The sequence below is a fragment of the Strix aluco genome, chromosome 11 (genome assembly GCF_031877795.1).
Source record: "Strix aluco isolate bStrAlu1 chromosome 11, bStrAlu1.hap1, whole genome shotgun sequence".
In the NCBI taxonomy this organism is placed as follows: Eukaryota; Metazoa; Chordata; class Aves; order Strigiformes; family Strigidae; genus Strix; species Strix aluco.
Genome location: NC_133941.1, coordinates 17,860,664 through 17,880,275, shown reverse-complemented (window position 1 = coordinate 17,880,275; position 19,612 = coordinate 17,860,664). Strand labels below are relative to the sequence as shown.

Below are 19,612 nucleotides of genomic sequence, written 5' to 3'. Positions count from 1 at the left end.
ATAAATATGAGCTTATTAGTTGGGGTTTTTGATGCAAGTTTTTTAAGCCTTTCTATTCCATGTTTTCTTGAGTATTCCCTTAATGATGCTTTTGTAACACCAACAAGTGTTTGTGTGCTGAAGTCCTGTAATTGCTTGCCAATATTTTTGTCAGACTACAAGAATTAATTACATATGTTTTACTCTATAGATTTTTCTTTCTGTATCAGAGAGTGTTCAGGTTAGCTGGAGGTGATGTAAGGTGGCCTGTAGTGTTTGTTACCAGACGGTGGCAAGAGCATGAAGTAGAATCAGTGTTTACATCCTCAGTAGTTACAAGCCTGTGCATCATATGCTAGTGGTTTAGGGCAAAATAATCCTGAATTTAATGGGCTTTTTATTTTGGTTTTGACTTTTTTAATACCAGTCACATATTCCTTAACCTATGCAAATAATTGTTGCTAGAGTTTTACAAGGTAGAAATGGAGGCTGACTTTGCCTTTTCTTCATGGGAATTTAATTGGTACCCAAACTCTTTTGCTTTTGAGGGTGGGTGGGTGTGTTTGGGGTTTTATTATTATTTGTATTTTTTACTAATCTAATGAAAATTATATTGGTAACTCTCCTTTTTTTGGAATTCCAGAGTGAGTGAAGCTAACAGGAAAACTTTTCAATTATCTGTTGTTTCAGTTGGAAACACTGGAAATAATCTAAAAGTATGCATAAAGGTTTGCAAGATACTGATGTCTTAAAGTGTTAAAAAAGATACATGAACCTAAAATGGTTTGGTTTAAACGAGAACAGCAACGAGTAATTTTCTCCACGTCTTACATTTAGGATATTTGTCCAAAATTGTTTTTTGCTTTTCTCATAGTCTTTGAGGACACACTAGTTCTTCAGATCTGAAAGAAATTTAAAAATCCACTACACTTCAGTAAGGCGTATGCAGCTGCCATCCTGGCAACATGTAGTCAGTTGGATATCTCCTGCAAAATGTATTTCCATCGTGACAGCTTTATAGACAGGTGTGCACTTCTCAGTAGTTTTTAGAGCAGTTTCAGCTCTGTGCCACGTTTAATCCAACTGTGACTTCCTCATCCTTGGCTGACTAGTGAAGAGTCCTGTTTAACACAAGTTGAACACTGTTACTCTTTGTTCGCTGGTTCAGCTGTAACGTCACACTGGCAGGTAAGGTTTGGGCCTAAAAGCTACTATATTAAATTTATTTTGTTGTAGTGCTTATGCTCCATCAGGCAGGCTCGTGTTCAGCTAGATGCTGTAGAAAGCAGAACAGGTTTAAAGGCGGTGCGTAACTGGTGGATGTGACAGACAAGCGGGTGAGGAAGGAGATATGAAGGAGGATGACTGCATTTTGCAGTTGTGATAGGGTTTGGTTTTTGTGTTGTTGCAGATTACGGTTTTCTGTTGTGTTTAATGAGGTGTTGGAAGGTTTAAAAGAGTTGGCTAGAACATTCACCACTTGTGCAGGGAAATACGAGAAAACACATTAAGTTATTGGCAAACTTAGTGCACTGATTCATCCGTTTAGCATATGAAAAATGACTTTTTTTTTGTCGTTAGTCCTTTTCTAACTGTTTTCATATGACGTGCGCTTTGCGGATAACACCAATCAACAACTAGGTGGTTTTAAGAGAAGGCAAAAATTGAAGGGAGATAACATGAGTGTTGGGCGCTTTCGTTTCTCACTGAAGATGAGTGGAATTGATGTGTCGGGAAGGCAGCGTTCGTGGCTGTGTGGAGCTAAACCCATCGCATTGACATCATACCCAGGCCCTACAGGTCACAGCTGAGGTGTGCTGGAGTCATCTCAGCAGGCTGTGCTTCTGCCTCATCTGTACCACATCTTGTATGAAAACAGTACTTCGGTCTGCTCAACTTTAAAGAGGGCAGCTTTCACAATTATTAAAGTAATTCTTTAAGAGGAGGTATGTTTCCCTAACATAGTTACAATTGAAAGATGTTACTGCAGCATCAGAAAAAGAAAACACATTCCTGTAATTAGAGCTCTTTGGATATTGATTTATTGTGAAAATTAAAATGTTAAGGAACTGTTTTGCAATGTGTAACTTGTGAAATACCTGTTTGGTATTTCTCTTTTGTAGAACCAAGCTGAAGAACCATGAATATGAAACTTTAGATCAGTTGGAGGCTGATCTGAACTTGATGTTTGAAAATGCCAAGCGCTACAATGTTCCCAATTCTGCCATCTATAAAAGAGTGCTGAAAATGCAGCAGGTTATGCAGGTATGTGGAGTAGAACAATAAAAAGGATATAACTTCACACATGAATTTATTTTCCTAATGAATATTTTTCCAAAATAATTTTTAACTAGACCTGTATTTGCAAGAGTATTTTCTTGCTTGGGGGAAGTATGGGAATGAAGAGCATCATAGGGTGATTTTTCTTCAGCACACCTGCTGCCTTATGTGATTTCTTTTGGTCACTTTTATTCCTTACTATGACTCTTAACCAAATTAAGTTGTGCAGAAATCAAATGACGTGGGGGTTTTTTTAGGGCTTGCAGGTAATTGGAGGATGCTAAAACACTTCAGATTTCGTGGAGTGTTCCAGCTAAGTGCTGCTGTCTGAAATGGTTTTGTTTTCAAATTTGTTCCTCAAAATTTTTTCTGACAGTTAAAAAGAATTATACTGCTATTTTATGTTGGCCGTCTTACATTAAATAAATCACTGGAAATATTTTGATAGTGGTTTAGTCTCAAAACCTGTAGTTGCATCTTTTGTTGTGCATCTGTTCTGTTCTGATATTTAATACTGTTCTGGAGATGTCCAACAGTGAGTTTGGCTTCAGGGATTTGTTATTTTTTTCAGGCAAAGAAGAAGGAGCTTGCTAGGAGAGATGACATTGAGGATGGGGACAGTATGATTTCTTCAGCTACATCTGATACTGGAAGCTCAAAAAGGAAAAGGTACACACTTCTGTAGTTCCTGCAGACCATGACATTGCTAAATCTTTTATTTGTTAAAGAGAATATTAAGCCATGGTTTTTAGCATGTGTGCAAGGATTTGTAATTCTGAAACTTAACCTCAATAAGTGTTGGTTCTAATTGATTCAATACTATTTGCTGACTTCTATTTTCCTTTTTTGGCCATTAGTTGGCAGTTGTCAACATAACTGGTTCCATAAGTGAGACACAGACAATGTAGTTGCATGAATTAGGTGATCTTGTCAGTGGATTTCAGGATTTTTATCTGTGGGTTTTTTTTTTTTTTAGCCTGGTGTGTGGACTGTCTTCACAGGTTGTTAGCAATTATTATTTCTTCACTACTACTTCTCCAATATATGACTGTTTATGTAGTTTGGGTAGCAATTTCAGAATATAATTAAAGTTAACAGTATGGTTGAATAAATTTTTTGAAAGTTTATAGTATTGGTCTATGAATATCTTTATTTGGCATAATGTTTTCATTTTTCATGACCTGAACGCTGCTTGATGAGTTTTCATCATTCATGTTAGAGGACTGCTTCTCTCTGCCTTCTGAATTTGCACTCTTTGGTTACTTACCTGTCAGCAGCTGGGCCAAAGAGGGTATTTGACAAATAGATAAACTGAGTATAATAGGTTGATTATTTACTGTAATGTAAACAAAATTCACAATGATTTAAAATATACTCTTTTAGTGAGCAGTAGTGATGGTTTATGGAAAGTATTCTGTAACGGGGATAGCTGTTGTGTAATTAATACTGGTGATGCATCTCACTCCAGCAAGGGATAGTTTCTCTAGTCTGCCTCATGGTATCATTTGAAACAAGTTCCAACTTCTGGTAATATTATTGCAATAGTAGCAACTGCCAGTGTAAAACTGTAATTCAGCATCTTTCTTTGGTGTTGATCGTGACTTTCAGCTTCCTGTATCTTTAGTTCTTTGTTTTGTCAAAGTAAAAAGCAGTTGTGGAGGGAGGAAGGGAGTGGAATAAAGCATCAGCAAAGATTCACTTACGAGCAGTCAGGTAAGTGCAGCAATGTACACTCATAAAAAATCTGCAGAGATAAAATGTTAACGTGGATTTAGGAGGTGGTACAGTCTAGGGGTGGCAGGAAGAAGAAAGGTAGTGGAACAGTAGGACAGACCTCAGTACCAAGTGAAGATCAGGAAGGAACAAATAGCGAAAATTCCTAGTTTTGTGAACTTCAGATTCAAAGAGAAATACTAACCTAATCAAGCAAGTCATACTATCATCAGTGTCCTTTTAACCCCATGTTGCTTTTGATCACCTTGGGCAAGAGAATACTGCAATACTTGGAAAAAAAAAAAATCTGTCAGGCCTTGTCATCTAAGAACAGTAAAGGGGAAAAAGTTGTCTTCGTATGTAAGGGAAATCAAAATGGTTTTATTTTCTTCATGCTTGAAGAGAACCTGAAAATGCTTTTGATGTTGACAGTTCAATAGTTGTTATCAGTCTCACTTGCTGAATGATAGGAAGTAAAAGAAGATTGTAAATGCTGCTGACAATAGAAGTGAAGCACTGAGGAATTCCAAAATGTGGCTGAAAAAGGAAACTAATAACCCAGGCAAAATTCATAGAAAGTTGTTAGAATGCCCCCTTTTATGTATCAGATATATGACCTGAATCTTGAGTATTGGCAGGCTTTTTACTATTTCTGCTTTGGTTTTGCTTTACCTACTTTCATTGAACTAAATGTTAAAACTGGAAATGTGTTAAAATGTGGAATTTGGTAGCATATCTTGTTCTGGCTTTGCTCATCTGCTTGTGTGAACCACTAACTAAGAGTTTCCAGCAGTGAAGATAATGCAGAAAAAAAGTTTTTAACCTATAGAAGATACATTTTGAATTTTCTCACATGTTGTGACATAAATTTTCATTAGTAATTTTGCTGACCTCACCAAGGAGCAAGAGGTGTCTGAGGCCTGATGCTAATGCTGCATTAGATATATTTTAAATGTAGGAGGAAAAGATGGAAATGATGGAATATTATGGAAATGATGGAAAATCTGAGAAGCAGTTTGGTTTCTAGCAAGTTGTATAGTGATGTTTTGCACATTCTGGAAATGAAGATAGTTTTTGTTCTCGTCTTTACAGCTAATATAGTCAAAGTTAGAACTACTTGAGTAAGTCTTACAGAGATGGCAATTTGGAAGCTGGTTTAAAGGTGCTTTGTAGAGAGTGCAGTTCTAAGTGCCACGGTACCTGAGCTGAGATTATACATCATTAACATAAGCTTTCCTCTCCCTTATCTGATTTGCTTATAGATCATGTAGATTTCTTGAGACAACCATAGTAGCTACACACAGGATAACTATAGAGTTTGTGATGTTAGCATGTACGTGGCCATTTTCTACCTGGGTTTTCAGTTTTGGTGAGCATTATTGACTTATAACTTCATTTGGCTGTGGTTGACAGACATTTAAGCAATTCAGACCCTTCTTTTTACTGCATTCTTGATGTCCTTATTTTCTTGTATCTGGTACTGAAGAAGATACAGAATTACTCTGAGATAAGTAGCTCAAGTCTTTGATATTCTGTATTCAGCAGAGGTAGTCATGAAGATACTGGCTGAGGGGTTTTTCCCCTGAGGTCTTGGATTCAGATGCCTAAGTCCTGACCAGTTTTCTCTTCAGCTGGAAAGTGCTTAGAGCTCTTTTTGACCTTTGCACTTTTGAAAACTAATTATTTGTTTTACTCTGTAGAACACTTAAACTCAAGGTGAATGAGAGAAAAATCATATCTTAAATCTGGTTTCCTGTTTATTTAGCAGACTGCTGGTTATGATGATGTCATTATTTGCAAATGGACCTATGTCTTAGTGTTGGACTTCTTGCGTGTGTGTTTAGGTAGTTGTATTTTCATGGTAGAGGATAATATCATTTTGATATTGGTGTTGGAAATGGGGAAAAGAGCCTCTGACATTAATTTTTCCTTTTTTATTCTTCTCCTTAATCTAACAGTAAAAAGAATATACGAAAACAACGAATGAAGATCTTGTACAATGCAGTTCTGGAAGCTCGAGAACCAGGCACAGGCAGACGGCTCTGTGATCTGTTTATGGTTAAGCCATCCAAAAAGGACTATCCAGACTATTACAAAATCATCTTGGAGCCAATGGACTTGAAAATGATAGAACACAACATCCGCAACGATAAGTATGCAGGGGAAGAAGCCATGATTGAAGACATGAAGCTCATGTTCCGAAATGCAAGGCATTATAATGAGGAAGGCTCCCAGGTACTGTTTTCATTGTGCAGTCAGACTTACCTCTCTGCTTCTTTGCAGACGTATAAATTACGTTAGGGTGGGTTAGCTTTGACTGTTACTCACATTAGTTATGATAATTTTTATTGAACTAAAATAGAAATACGACTTTCTACTGATGTTTTAAATTCTTTGGCTGTAGTTATATAAACATGAAATGCAACACGCTCCTTTGCAAAGGTTAGGCTTACTGCCTGTTAGCTAAACTTGGTCCTCCACTACAAAGAATGTCAGCTGAATGTTTCCTAGTATGTTTTAAAAAAATAAGCTGGTTACTAAATTCTCATTATTCATCCTCAGTTAATCACATGAAGGTATTTGCACAGTGAATGGTTATCAGCATGTGATTTGGAGCTTAGAACCTCTGAGAAGGGATGTGTTGACAAGAAACCAGCTTTGTTTTCATGGAAGTGGAGAGTGTGGGAGATCAGACTAGAAGATCTGACTTGTTCAGCCTAACAAAAGGAGTCTGAAAGGAAAATGCTTTTCATTTACAAATATATTGTAGTGTGTTTCTATATTGTGATGTTTCTCAGCCAGCAAGCATGATGTTGTGGAACAGAGTGGTGGTAAGAAACCTCCAGCTATTTCTAATGAGGAACTTGATCAGCTACCGTACAGGATTTTATGATGAGGTGACGTTCACCGGAGTTGGATTTGAAGACCCACGAGGACTGTTCTAGTCCTTTGTACCTTGATGGAATCACAATTAGTTCAGGAGATCTTTCATTGCTCAGCAGAATGGTTTGATGAGGAAGTTGATAAGACAACTGCACCTTGCTGTTTTGTAGACTTTGGAATAGAAATGCAGCTTAATTGGATAATTTATTCAGGATTTATATCTCCCTGATTTAGATGGTGTTCATCAGTTCTGCTTACCTGTATAAGTCTATTAAAGGTGTACATTTGAGAAATGAGCCCTTGAGAATCAAGTAGTTCGTTTTGCATTCAGCTTTTTCAAACTAACCTTTAAATGTTTCCTGGGGGCTAGTTCTGAACTAAACACAGTAAACCTTGTTTTGTTTTTGGTTACTGATTAATAGGTATACAATGATGCCCATATGCTGGAAAAGATCCTTAAAGAAAAAAGGAAAGAACTGGGACCCCTGGCTGAAGATGATGATGTTGCATCCCCAAAACTAAAGCTAAGTAAGACAACCTTGTACATTGCTATGTCACATTTCAACGCTTCTGAAAACCCAGCAATACAGATTAACAGATCTTCCCTTTAGAATAGAAGATGTGATCTGCAAAGTTACACTGACGTGTGAAGTAGAATTATATTTTCAAAATCAGGACAGCAATGGGGTGTTTATATGTGCATACAATAGAATTTAGTTGTTGCATATATCATTTTCTAAGAAAAGTAGCTTAGAATGAAGAAAGAAGATTTAGGAATAGGTTGGAATAACTGGCATTTAATCATGTGGGGTTATCCAAATGTTACATGCTGCATTATGTGCTCAGTAACGCTTCACTAGCACACTTAATGTGTGCTGCTGGGATTGCTTACAAGTAAGGTGCTTCTCAAACTGAGTAAAGCTCTTAATTTCCCTGGTGAAATGTCTAGGATATCCACAGAATGATAAAAGAAATGTGAGCTTTATTTAGAAAATCATTGAAAGCCATGAAAAACACAGAAGTGAAATTTCCAACAATGTCACAGATTTGCTACTACTCAAATCTTATGTCCCCTTATATTAAGTGTTCGAAGTTTAGCAAACTGAGAAGCATAAAATCGCATAGAAAGGCTTAAAGAAAATAACTGCACACAGCCTTCTTGAAAATAGAAATGTGTAGCTCTTAGGTAAGGTACAGGCAGTAGAGAATTCACAGACAGAGACAGAGTAATAGACATCCTGAATTAATCAAAAAGCTAATCTGATTGATAATCCCATGGGAGGCTTTATTTTACATTTTACCTGCAATAATCCTCTCTAATTTGGCATAACCCTGTCATAAAGGAATCTGATAACATTTAGAATACTTAATTTTAGTGGTAGAAAAAACCCTGTGATGACTGGATTTTTAACGGCTGTAGAGAGCAATTCATGTAGAGCTAGTAAGACTAAATTGAATTTAGAGGAGTTATCAATAACATTAGGTAGGAAAAGATGTTTTCCATGCTTAAGTCTGAAGAGACCTTTGCCAGGTGGACCGCATAGTAACATATGATTCTGTGCTTGCCAAAAAATAACATTTAAAAAAAAAATATTCATACAGCTATGAAAAATAAAGGAAGCTGCAACTTGGAACAGGCTCCATGTTGTGAGTCTTCTGCTCGTACCATAAAGTGGTTCTTCTGTAAGCAATTCTCAAGTGGAAGGGAGATGGTCAAGGAAGTGTGCAAGCTCTGGTTTTGTAAAGATTTTTTTCTTTTTTTTTTTCTTTTTGTCTGCTTAGGTAGAAAAAGTGGCATTTCTCCTAAAAAGTCGAAATACATGACTCCAATGCAACAGAAATTGAATGAGGTGTATGAAGCAGTTAAGAATTACACAGATAAACGAGGCAGGCGACTGAGCGCCATCTTCTTGAGGCTGCCATCTCGGTCTGAACTTCCTGACTATTATGTAACCATTAAAAAGCCTGTTGACATGGAAAAGATCAGAAGTCATATGATGGCAAATAAATACCAGGATATTGATTCCATGGTAGAGGACTTTGTAATGATGTTCAATAACGCTTGCACATATAACGAGCCAGAATCTTTGATTTATAAAGATGCCCTGGTCCTGCATAAAGTTTTGCTTGAAACTCGGCGAGAAATAGAAGGAGATGAGGATTCACATGTACCCAATGTCACTCTGCTAATTCAGGAACTTATCCATAACCTTTTTGTATCTGTTATGAGCCACCAGGATGATGAGGGCAGATGCTACAGTGACTCCTTAGCTGAGATTCCTGCTGTTGATCCCAACTTCCCAAATAAACCTCCTCTAACTTTTGATATTATCCGAAAAAATGTTGAAAATAATAGATATAGAAGATTGGACTTGTTCCAGGAGAATATGTTTGAGGTACTGGAGAGGGCAAGGAGAATGAACAGGTGAGCGAAGCCTTATTTTTCAGGTATTCTTTCTCTTATCACATGGGTTTAGCATGTTAACGTTAGACAAAGGCTGAAGTTTTTTTAAGGTGTTTGTTTTCCTTGATATGGGTGTTTAGGAAACTAAATCTCAAAAGCTCTATGAGGTCTTCAGTGGAATGTGTCCTTTCATTTAAAACCAAGGAAAATTTAGGTTTCTGCCTGAGATGATTTTTACGTTAATCTTGCAAAGGCACACCTCGTGAAAACCAGGTTTGTTCTAACTTTCAAATTGAAAAAATGAAGAGGAGGAGCTGTTCACTAACGGCTTGACTAGTGAAGCACTCTTTTGAAGCCATCACAGTTGTATGAGTTATGGTAATACTGTGCAAAAACTATGAACACTTGCAACTTCTTGCAGTGCTTTACTTGAACTAGGTAGGGTACTTTGGGATATGCAGTTGAAATCTTGACTCTGAAGGAGAGGAGGTAAAAACTAGCATTAAAACATCTACTAACAGGAGTATGGGTAATTCAAATAAGTCAGTTTTCTTAATAATACTGTTACTGCTTAAGTTTTTGGAAGTTAACAGATTGCAGAGGTCTAGTCGCAGCTAGTTACCTTTCATTTTTCTGGTGTTTCAGGACTGGTGTATACAGAAATACTGGTTTTGGGGAAACTATAGTAGAAACTGGTAGCAGAGTAGCAGGTGGAGCATAACTTGCCAGTGTCTGCTGCTGCTTATTATGAGTAAGCACAGAAATCTATTGGTAGAGTGAAGCTTTAGTTTTATCACTAAGTGGTGATTGATGGGTATGTGTTTAGGATCCTGTTTGACTCTGCACAAACTATGTTTCTACCCTGTTGTATGTATTTTTGTACAGGACTGATTCGGAGATTTACGAGGATGCGGTCGAACTTCAACAGTTCTTCATTAAAATTCGAGATGAACTTTGTAAGAACGGAGAGATTCTTCTGTCACCTGCTCTCAGCTATACCACCAAGCATCTTCACAACGATGTAGAAAAGGAAAAGAAGGAAAAGCTGCCCAAAGAAATAGAGGAGGATAAGCTCAAAAGAGAGGAGGAGAAGAGAGGTAGCTACTTTCTTTTCATTAATTTTAAATGTGTTAATTGAAAAATATATATATACATATGAAGCATGCTCTGCTGTTGCTGCAGCTTTGCCTACTGAAGGGACCTTAATAGTCTGGTTGTCCACTAAGGGTCTTGTATTTTAAAGTTATGAGAGATTTATTTTATTTTGATCCTTACCAGCCAGGCCAGATGGCTTTTAAGAAAGAGCTGTAGGTAGATACTAACCTTATGTAAACTCTTTAAACAGAACACACAGGGGTACCAGTAGTCTTATTTCAAGGATATTATAAAAGAAAACAATAGTTTTTTACTGTAGCTTTCTGCTGATAATAAACTTAGCCATGACTGTTCCAACTGACCTTTTAGTCATTTCCTTTTTAACAAATACTGGTTTCTTCATGTGCTGATGGTGTTGTCTACGATCATGCTTTTAACACTGTTAAAGAAATTATATTTAAGTAAGCCTTTTGCATTTCTTACTTGCCTACTGTGAGCATGAAGAGGAATGGGCAAGAAATCTACTGTAATGGTCCATTGTGTTTCACAGTTCCGGGCTGTTACTGTCCTTATAATCGTTGTGGAGCATGTCTAGGGCTACGAATAAATGTCTCTAATTGCTCCTTTCCATGGATGGGAGCAGAGCTGTTAGCTCTTTGTTCTTGAATTCTAACATGGTTCATCTTCCCACATAGCACTTATGTCAGCAGCAGTAAAGTCTGGTTGCTGCAACCAGGCTCAGTATTATAAGGGGACAACAGCTGTGATGCCCTTTTTCTGTCTTCCTCTGAGAGCGAAAAACCCCAAAGAAAGCAAAACATGCCTTTCTGAAGGCATCTGAGCTCAGTGCTATCATTGAGTTCCTCCTCACTCACTGGGAGGGCTCAGTAAAAATCGGCTGAAGAAGGGAAACCCAACCTTCAGCAGCAGCAGTAGCAGAAAGGCTGGCAGCACAAAATACGCTGAAACCCTTCCTTCAGGCTGTAAGTCAGTGTCAGAGGGACGCATCAGGTATCACGTGGCACTTTGAACTCAGCATTCGTATCAGTAATCTTGGCTAATGTGGAAATGTAGCATTACTAACATCGATTTTTCCCCTCTTGAAATAAGAAGCAGAAAAGAGTGAAGATTCTTCTGGATCAGCTGGGCTGTCAAGCTTGCATCGGACCTACAGCCAGGATTGCAGCTTCAAGAACAGCATGTACCATGTAGGAGATTATGTGTATGTGGAGCCTGCTGAAGCCAACTTGCAACCTCACATAGTCTGTATTGAGCGGCTGTGGGAAGATTCAGCTGGTAAGGATGTCTTTGCTATAGGAAAACAATATGGTGAAACTTCTTATCGCTATTTAAAACTTCCAATTTGAGCTTTTTCTGTGTAGATGTTATTTGCAGAAGTATGTGTGGACTGGTGAATATTTTGCTTGTTTCTGAGTTGCCTTATTACAAACAATATTACAAATACAAAGTTCTTGGATCAGCACACTCTTTTTTGTTGTTCATCTCTTCCTATTCTCAAATCATAAGCATCCCAGAGAATAAGTGGGATGGGCTTCTTCTAATTTAGGCACAGAACAACACATGGGTTTTTTCTGTGCTGAGAAATCTGAACCAAAGGTGGGCATGTTTAACTGGAAATGTTCCACAACACAGCTCAGTTTCAGAGCTTGCCTTTATTAAATTTCAGAATTGAGCTGAATCTTGCATTTCCTAGACCAAATCAAACCATGACAGTACTATTTTGTTTTTTCTCATCAGTGATACCTTCTGTTTGCAGGAGGTACTTCTCTTAAGTATAAGGAAGAGTAGAGATAGGAGTATGAGAGAAGCATGGTGCACTCAGCAATCCTGGAAACTACAGAATCACAGAATCATCTAGGTTGGAAAGGACCTTGAAGATCATCTAGTCCAACCGTTAACCTAGCACTGACAGTTCCCAACTACACCAGATCCCTAAGTGCTATGTCGACTCTACTCTTAAACACCTCCAGGGATGGGGACTCCACCACCTCCCTGGACAGCCCATTCCAATGCCTGACTACCCGTTCTGTAAAGAAATACTTCCTAATATCTAGTCTAAACCTTCCCTGGCACAACTTGAGGCCGTTACCTCTTGTCCTATCACTTATTACTTGGTTAAAGAGGCTCATCCCCAGCTCTCTGCACCCTCCTTTCAGGTAGTTGTAGAGGGTGATGAGGTCTCCCCTCAGCCTCCTCTTCTCCAGACTAAACAACCCCAGTTCCCTCAGCCGCTCCTCGTACAACATGTGCTCCAGACCCTTCACCAGCTTCGTTGCCCTTCTCTGGACACGCTTGAGTCATTCAATGTCCTTTTTGTAGTGAGGGGCCCAAAACTGAACACAGTAATCAAGGTGCGGCCTCACCAGTGCCGAGTACAGGGGCAAGATCGCTTCCCTGTCCCTGCTGGCCACGCTATTTTTGATACAAGCCAGGATACCATTGGCCTTCTTGGCCACCTGGGCACACTGCTGGCTCATGTTCAGCCGGCTGTCAGTCAACACCCCCAGGTCCCTCTCTGACTGGCAGCTCTCCAGCCACTCCTCCCCAGCCTGTAGCGCTGCTGGGGGTTGTTGTGGCCCAAGTGCAGCACCTGGCATTTGGCCTTATTGAAACTCCTCCAGTTGGCCTCAGCCCATCGCTCCAGCCTGTCCAGGTCTCTCTGCAGAGCCTCCCTACCCTCGAGCAGATTAACACTCCCACCCAACTTGGTGTCATCTGCAAACTTACTGAGGGTGCACTCGATCCCCTCGTCTAGATCATCAGTAAAGATGTTAAACAGGAGTGGCCCCAAAACCGAGCCCTGGGGGACACCACTTGTAACCGGGCGCCAACTGGATATAACTCCATTCACCACAGTTGCTGAGAACTGCAGTGGGTTATAGTGGAGTTAACCATTTTGGTTGTACTTTTTTCTAAAGGCATGGAATGATGTGTTACAAGGACAGATAAAAAAGACTGTGACTCTTCAATTTGGAGAGGAGAAATGTAAGGCAGGATATAATTAAGGTTTGCAGAATCATGAAGTGAGTAGATAAGGTGAATGCAGAAATACTGTTCAACAAATCCAGCAGTACTAGAGTTAGAGGGCACTCGCTGACACTAACAAATCAGATTAAAACACATGAAAGTGTTTGGCTTTTTAATGCAGTGGGTAGTGAGTCTCCAGGAGCTTGTGGATTATAATCAGCAGGTTCAAAAACGTGTGAGACAAGTCTATGTACAACAGATCTAAATGAAATAATAAAGGGAATAACCAGCAAATAATAGCCCAATAAAGAGAATAGCTCTCTAACACCCCTAGTGCAATGACTGTAGAAGGAGTGGAATGAGTTATGGAGAGTGGCCAAGATCAAATGCGTTCTCCTAATAGCCTGTCCTGCTCGCTCAGTTGGATGCAGTATATTGGGGTAGATGGACCACTGGCCAGTTGGACCTTTCTTATGTTTGTTTATGATGGAGAAAGTGAATAGCACTTTGTATTCTGGTTCAGTCTACAGGTTACAGATTTTCTTAGATTTAGAAAAATAGTATATATTTGTAGCTTCTTTACAAATCATTATTAACAATTTGAATTTCTCACAGTGTAACATGGAAGAAAGAGTTCCTAAAAAACTTGAAACCAGTTACCCAAGGTTCTTCAAATAATCAGGTGATTGTTGTGTGGACTTTGAAGCCATTTCAAGGCCTGAAAGTCAAGATTTATAAATAAGAACTGATTCTTCCTTTATTTTTCTGAGTCAGGTTTTACTGGGGAAGAAAAAATTGGCAGGCTTTTTATGCAACCTGGTTTTCCTTACATGAAATTGTTAAGGAATCTTTTCCTGTTTTAAAACAATTTACTCTCAGGATAAATGACTATATGACTGTTTGGTTAGTCAGTCAATCTACAGTTGTTTTTTCTTGGTCATGCACTAGAGAATACATCATTTTACATTTTTTCCTCTTTCTTTCTCCCTTCTCTTTTTTTAAAGGAGAGAAATGGCTCTATGGCTGTTGGTTTTATCGACCAAATGAAACATTTCATCTTGCAACACGAAAATTCTTGGAGAAAGAAGTTTTTAAAAGTGACTATTACAATAAAGTTCCTGTTAGCAAAATTTTAGGCAAATGTGTGGTCATGTTTGTCAAGGTGAGAGACTGTTCAGACTAATTTGTTAAGCAAATAATATGTTCTCTGCTATTTTCTTGAAGAGCTGTAGACATTGTAACATAGAGATGTTCTACTAATACTTAAATAAAATAGGACTTGCTCCAGTGTACTGTTTGTATTCTTCATTTGCTTCATGAGATACATAGTTCACCCAAGTGATGGTGTTTCCTGGTGCTGGTTGGTTTGTAGAATCATATGCTTATTTGATAATTAATTAACTGATTTTTCAGAGCATGTAGTAGAGAAATTGCAAGTAAATTCTTAAAGGTCCCATAAAAGCATGTAGGTTTAGGTTTGATAGAGAGGGAGGCTTGAATGGCTTGGTAAAAGGATGAAGTCTTTTAGCTCTGTCTCAGGTTTGATTCTACATCATCCTTGTGCTGAGGATTTCTGGCTTATTTATGATTCCACATCATCCTTGTGCTGAGGATTTTTGGCTTGTTTGCAACGTACCTATCTCGACCTTTTTTGAAGGTAGTGTGTTTGTATGGAACAAAGTGCTACAGCTGCTGAGTATGTGAATGGGTATCATAGTCCCATATCAATGAGCATGGAGCTTACTTCCCCCTGCCCCACACCAAACTGTCCTCTTTCCTGTCCTCTTTCCAAGTCAAAGCTCAGAAATCTTGTAAAGGTGGGTTTAGGCTGCCGATCTTTACTTGTTAATATACTGTTTTTGTAAACAAATAAAACCTAACTTTTCTCACATGATAACCTGCACTGAATTTAGCTTCTTCTCTAAGGGTGGGATTTCTGCTTGTTTGCTTTTAATTTTAAATATAGCTTGGTTGCCAAACTGGAAGAAAAGAACTCAGCAGAAAGGCTTTATTAGTTTAAAACTGTTTCTGATAGAAACGTAGAAGAAAAGCAGGAAGCATGAGAGGGAGTTCACTGTGTGTCTGTGGGGTATGTGTGTGTTGCTGAAATATTTCATATTTTTTCTTCAATCTGCAGGAATATTTTAAATTGTGTCCTGAGAGCTTCAGAGATGAGGATGTCTATGTCTGCGAGTCACGTTATTCTGCAAAGACAAAATCTTTTAAAAAGATTAAACTGTGGACTATGCCTGTAAGCTCTGTAAGATTTGTCCCACGAGATGTGCCCCTGCCTGTAGTCCGTGTTGCTTCTGTGTTTGCTAATACAGACAAAGTAGATGAGGAGAAACATGCTGAAACATTGGAGGACAGTAAGGTGGGAGAAAGTATCCTTCATCTTGAAAAGGTATGTGAGATGGCAAATGGAACATCGATTATGCTTGACAGATAAAGAATTACAAAATATGAGTCCTCATGACATCTGTTTCACAGCATCTAGACACAATAAAATCTAAATAAATAATGTTTCTGTTATAAATTGTTATACACATTTGTAAATAAATATAAACAAAGTATAAATAGTCTAAACAGAAAATAAACTGTCCATATTTGCTAGATTCTACAAATGCTTTCTTGTGATCATGTGAAGAGGTGGTGTGGTTTTTTTTACCACTTGGTAAAAGAAAATTACATTTTTACCCTAAAGCTTATCTTAAGCCTAAAGAATCAGTAGAACTAGAAGTCTAATTTTAGTTCATGGCAATACTGAAATGCTCTGTTATGTAGTATTTCAGTAAAATAGTCAGTAGCTATGCAGCAGTAAGCAATACGTAATATTCTGTTGTTTGTGACCTTTTTATGATTGATAACTGAGTGGTTTATTGTCAAAATGCTTGAGAATATTTATGCCCAACATACTAGTAAAATGCTTTATTGTATTTAGAGTCATAAAAGAAATAAATAAATGTATTAAATTCCATTAAATTGAATTAAATTTATCTAAAATAAATTCAGAGCCATAAAAAAGAAATGTAGAGTCATAAGATAAATCCACTTTTCATTGAGTTCTTTAACAGGACCTCAGAACAGAATACCCAGCATAGTCATTGTCAACTTTAATCAGACACTTAGTATATATTATTGTATTTATTCACATCATGACAAAAGAAGGAATTATTTCTACTGAGAGAATGAAAACTTGTAGCGTCTTTTCCTTCCCTATTCTGGGGAGATAACCTGTGTTTTCATTGGCTTTCTGAAATCCTAGGCTAAAAAGTCAAATGAGGCACAATGTGAGTTTTGACTAAAAAGTAAGAAATTAAATAGGGCAAATGGTATGAATTTGCAATCAGTACATGGAGTGTTCTTATTATTGTATATGAGAGCTGAGGCATTAAATTTCTAAGTATGTTAACTTGGCTGTATGCTCAATTCTTGCCTCTTAAGCATGTTATTGTGCTTTAAAGCAAACCATCAAAATAAGCTGACAAGGCTTGGCTTGGCCTGTTAACTTAGAAGCAGTAGAACAAAAAAGGGACCTGTAAAATACTGTTCTGGCACAATTACAGCTTTGTGAAATAGGAAAGCTTGTGACATACATGGAGGGTATCTTTGGCCTTGCTATTTCATTTTTAAATTTCAAGGCCCCTCACTTTTGCACGTGCAGCTCTATTTAGTGTTTAGCTATTACTGGTAATGTAAAGATGGAGCCAAGTCTTTTATTTGCACCTGGCATCTTTTTATTTGTGTGCTTGGTTTTCCTTCTTCCACAATTTTCTAAATGCATATTCTCCTGCAGGACAAAGAAGATGTTCCGGTAGAAATGTCCAATGGAGAACCTGGTTGCCATTACTTTGAACAGCTTTGCTACAATGATATGTGGCTTAAGGTTGGGGACTGTGTCTTCATAAAATCACATGGGTTAGTGCGACCTCGAGTAGGAAGGTAGGTGCAACTTCTTTATTTGCAGTTTGTGTCTATAAAAATAATTCGGACAAAAGACGGACTTGTTGCAAAAAGTATCAAAGAAAATGGGAAAAAAAAATCTTGTGAATGAAGCTAAATGTTAATGTCACAAGCTCTTAATAGATTGAGGTAGAAGTTTAGCTGCCTAAAAAAAGGTGATACAGTTTTACAGTTGGAATATGCTGTTCTTCTGTACTCGTTTTTTACCGACAGTTTCCCTGAACAACCTAGTGCATCCAGCTGTCTCATTTAGGAGGGATGGCCTTTCTTTTATGTCAGTGGTTTGGTTTTATTTCCAGAATTGAAAAGATGTGGGTGCGAGATGGAGCTGCATATTTCTTTGGTCCAATCTTTATACATCCTGAAGAAACTGAACATGAGCCAACTAAAATGTTCTACAAGAAGGAAGTGTTTTTAAGTAACTTGGAGGAGACCTGTCCGATGACTTGCATTTTGGGTGATTATTAACAACTTTAAATCCAATGGACTCTTTCTTTTCCTATACAGTCTGAAGTGATTTATAGCTATGTGTAGGCTTCATTCCAAGTATGTTTTTTTCATATTGCATGCAGGAGGAGAGATTATTCAGTCTATTTCTAATATGCATTCCTGTCTTTGGGACCTGTAGTGAGAATTTTCCTTATAAGGAAGCTTTCTTACAGTAAGGGAATTACATGTGAACATTGTCTGCAGCCAGAGAACAGAAAAGTCCATTATTCTCACTTATTGATGTAATTATTCCAGTATGTGTTACCTAGAAAGTCAGTCCAGATGGAGGTTGAAATTTGATTTGTTGCATAAGATGATGACTGTGTACTTTGTTTTGTAGTTACGATGCTGTGCTAGATATAGTTAACTGACTAGTGATCCTGGGGTTTTGTTATTTTGTAGGTTTTCTTGTTCTTTAAAAAAATCCAAAAGCTGCATTAAGTTTGTGTAGGTTTCTCCTCAGTGGCATTATTTAAGAGGGATATCAATTGGTGTACTTTCCATGGTTGCGTCAAATACCAGGAATCTTTCAGACTTACAAGATGGCAAAAACTTGAGTTTCCGTGCTTTTTGTAAAATGTCTGCAAGTGTGGCTGCCTTCTTACTCAGCTCTTTCATTTCTGCAGGAAAGTGTGTGGTTCTATCGTTCAAAGACTTCCTCTCCTGCAGACCAACAGAAATCTCTGAAAATGATGTTTTCCTTTGTGAGAGCCGCTACAATGAAAGCGACAAGCAAATGAAGAAATTTAAGGGGCTGAAGAGGTTTTCACTCTCTGCAAAAGTTGTAGATGATGAAATATACTATTTTAGGTAAAAATGTGTTGGGAATGAGGGGGTCATCTGGCCACTCCTCTGTATTGTGGTGGACTGACTGGTTGGCAGCTAAGCCCCCACCCAGCCACTTGCTCACTTCCCCGCAGCGGGATGGGGGAGCCAATCAGAAGGGCAAAAGGAAGAACAACTCCTGGGTCAAGATAAAGACAGTTTAATATGTGAAGCAAAGCTGCATGTGCAAACAAAGCAAAATAAGGAATTAATTCACCACTTTCCATTGGCAGGCAGATGTTTAGCCATTTCTTGGAAAGCAGGGCCTCAGCATGCATAATGGTTACTTGGAAAGAAAAACACCATAACCCTGAATGTCCCCCTTCCTCCTCCTTTCCCCTAGCTTCTCTTGCTGGGCACAATGTTGTATGGCTTAGCTGTCCTCGTTGTCTCCCCTCCCAACTTATTGCACACCCCCAGCCTGCCTGCTGGGGTGCAGAGAGGGAAAAAGAAAAAGCCGTGATGATGTGCCAACACTGCATTGGATATGTTATCAACGCTGTTGAGGTCACAAATCCAAAACACAGCACCGTATGGACTACTGCTGCTATGCAGAAAATGAACTCCATCCCAGCCACACCCAGTACATACTTAAAAGTCATAGTTGTAGCAGAAGCTGAATTTTGACTAATCACACTTTTGGGAGGAAGTCCAGATAACATGAGTCTTTCCACAGTCTTAATACCAGTGGATGTTTTCTTCTTCTTCTACTTTAGAAAAAGTCGTTAAGTTATTAGATTGGTAAATTCTCTTGGATGTTGTCAAAATACATAAATCCTCATTATGAATAACAAATAGCTTTCCAGTTGGTGAACATTGATATTAGTCAAAATACTAAGTTCTAACTTAAGTAAAATGTAAAATATAAGGAAGGTGTGGTGTTAACTGCCTTCTATTGCAGAAATGAAGTATTTGCTGCATTGAAATCCCTAACTCATTTAAAAAAAGTATATAAATCCTTCAAACAAGTGACTGAAATGAAACACTGGCCAT

The 19,612-nt window shown here is 38.2% G+C and overlaps 1 protein-coding gene across 14 annotated transcripts in view; it reads left to right on the top strand.

Annotated features, from left to right (window-relative positions):
• The window catches only part of PBRM1 (polybromo 1), a 66,805-nt gene that overhangs the window by 26,844 nt on the left and 20,349 nt on the right, over positions 1–19,612 (top strand). For all 14 annotated transcript variants that reach the window (XM_074836393.1, XM_074836398.1, XM_074836402.1 and 11 more), the window contains 12 exons: positions 2,103–2,244; positions 2,831–2,928; positions 5,931–6,207; positions 7,278–7,383; positions 8,638–9,280; positions 10,145–10,356; positions 11,465–11,650; positions 14,347–14,504; positions 15,480–15,746; positions 17,139–17,284; positions 17,605–17,762; positions 18,421–18,604. In XM_074836393.1, coding sequence (XP_074692494.1) covers positions 2,103–2,244; positions 2,831–2,928; positions 5,931–6,207; positions 7,278–7,383; positions 8,638–9,280; positions 10,145–10,356; positions 11,465–11,650; positions 14,347–14,504; positions 15,480–15,746; positions 17,139–17,284; positions 17,605–17,762; positions 18,421–18,604 — 2,577 coding nt within the window. The remainder of the gene's footprint in view (positions 1–2,102; positions 2,245–2,830; positions 2,929–5,930; positions 6,208–7,277; positions 7,384–8,637; positions 9,281–10,144; positions 10,357–11,464; positions 11,651–14,346; positions 14,505–15,479; positions 15,747–17,138; positions 17,285–17,604; positions 17,763–18,420; positions 18,605–19,612) is intronic.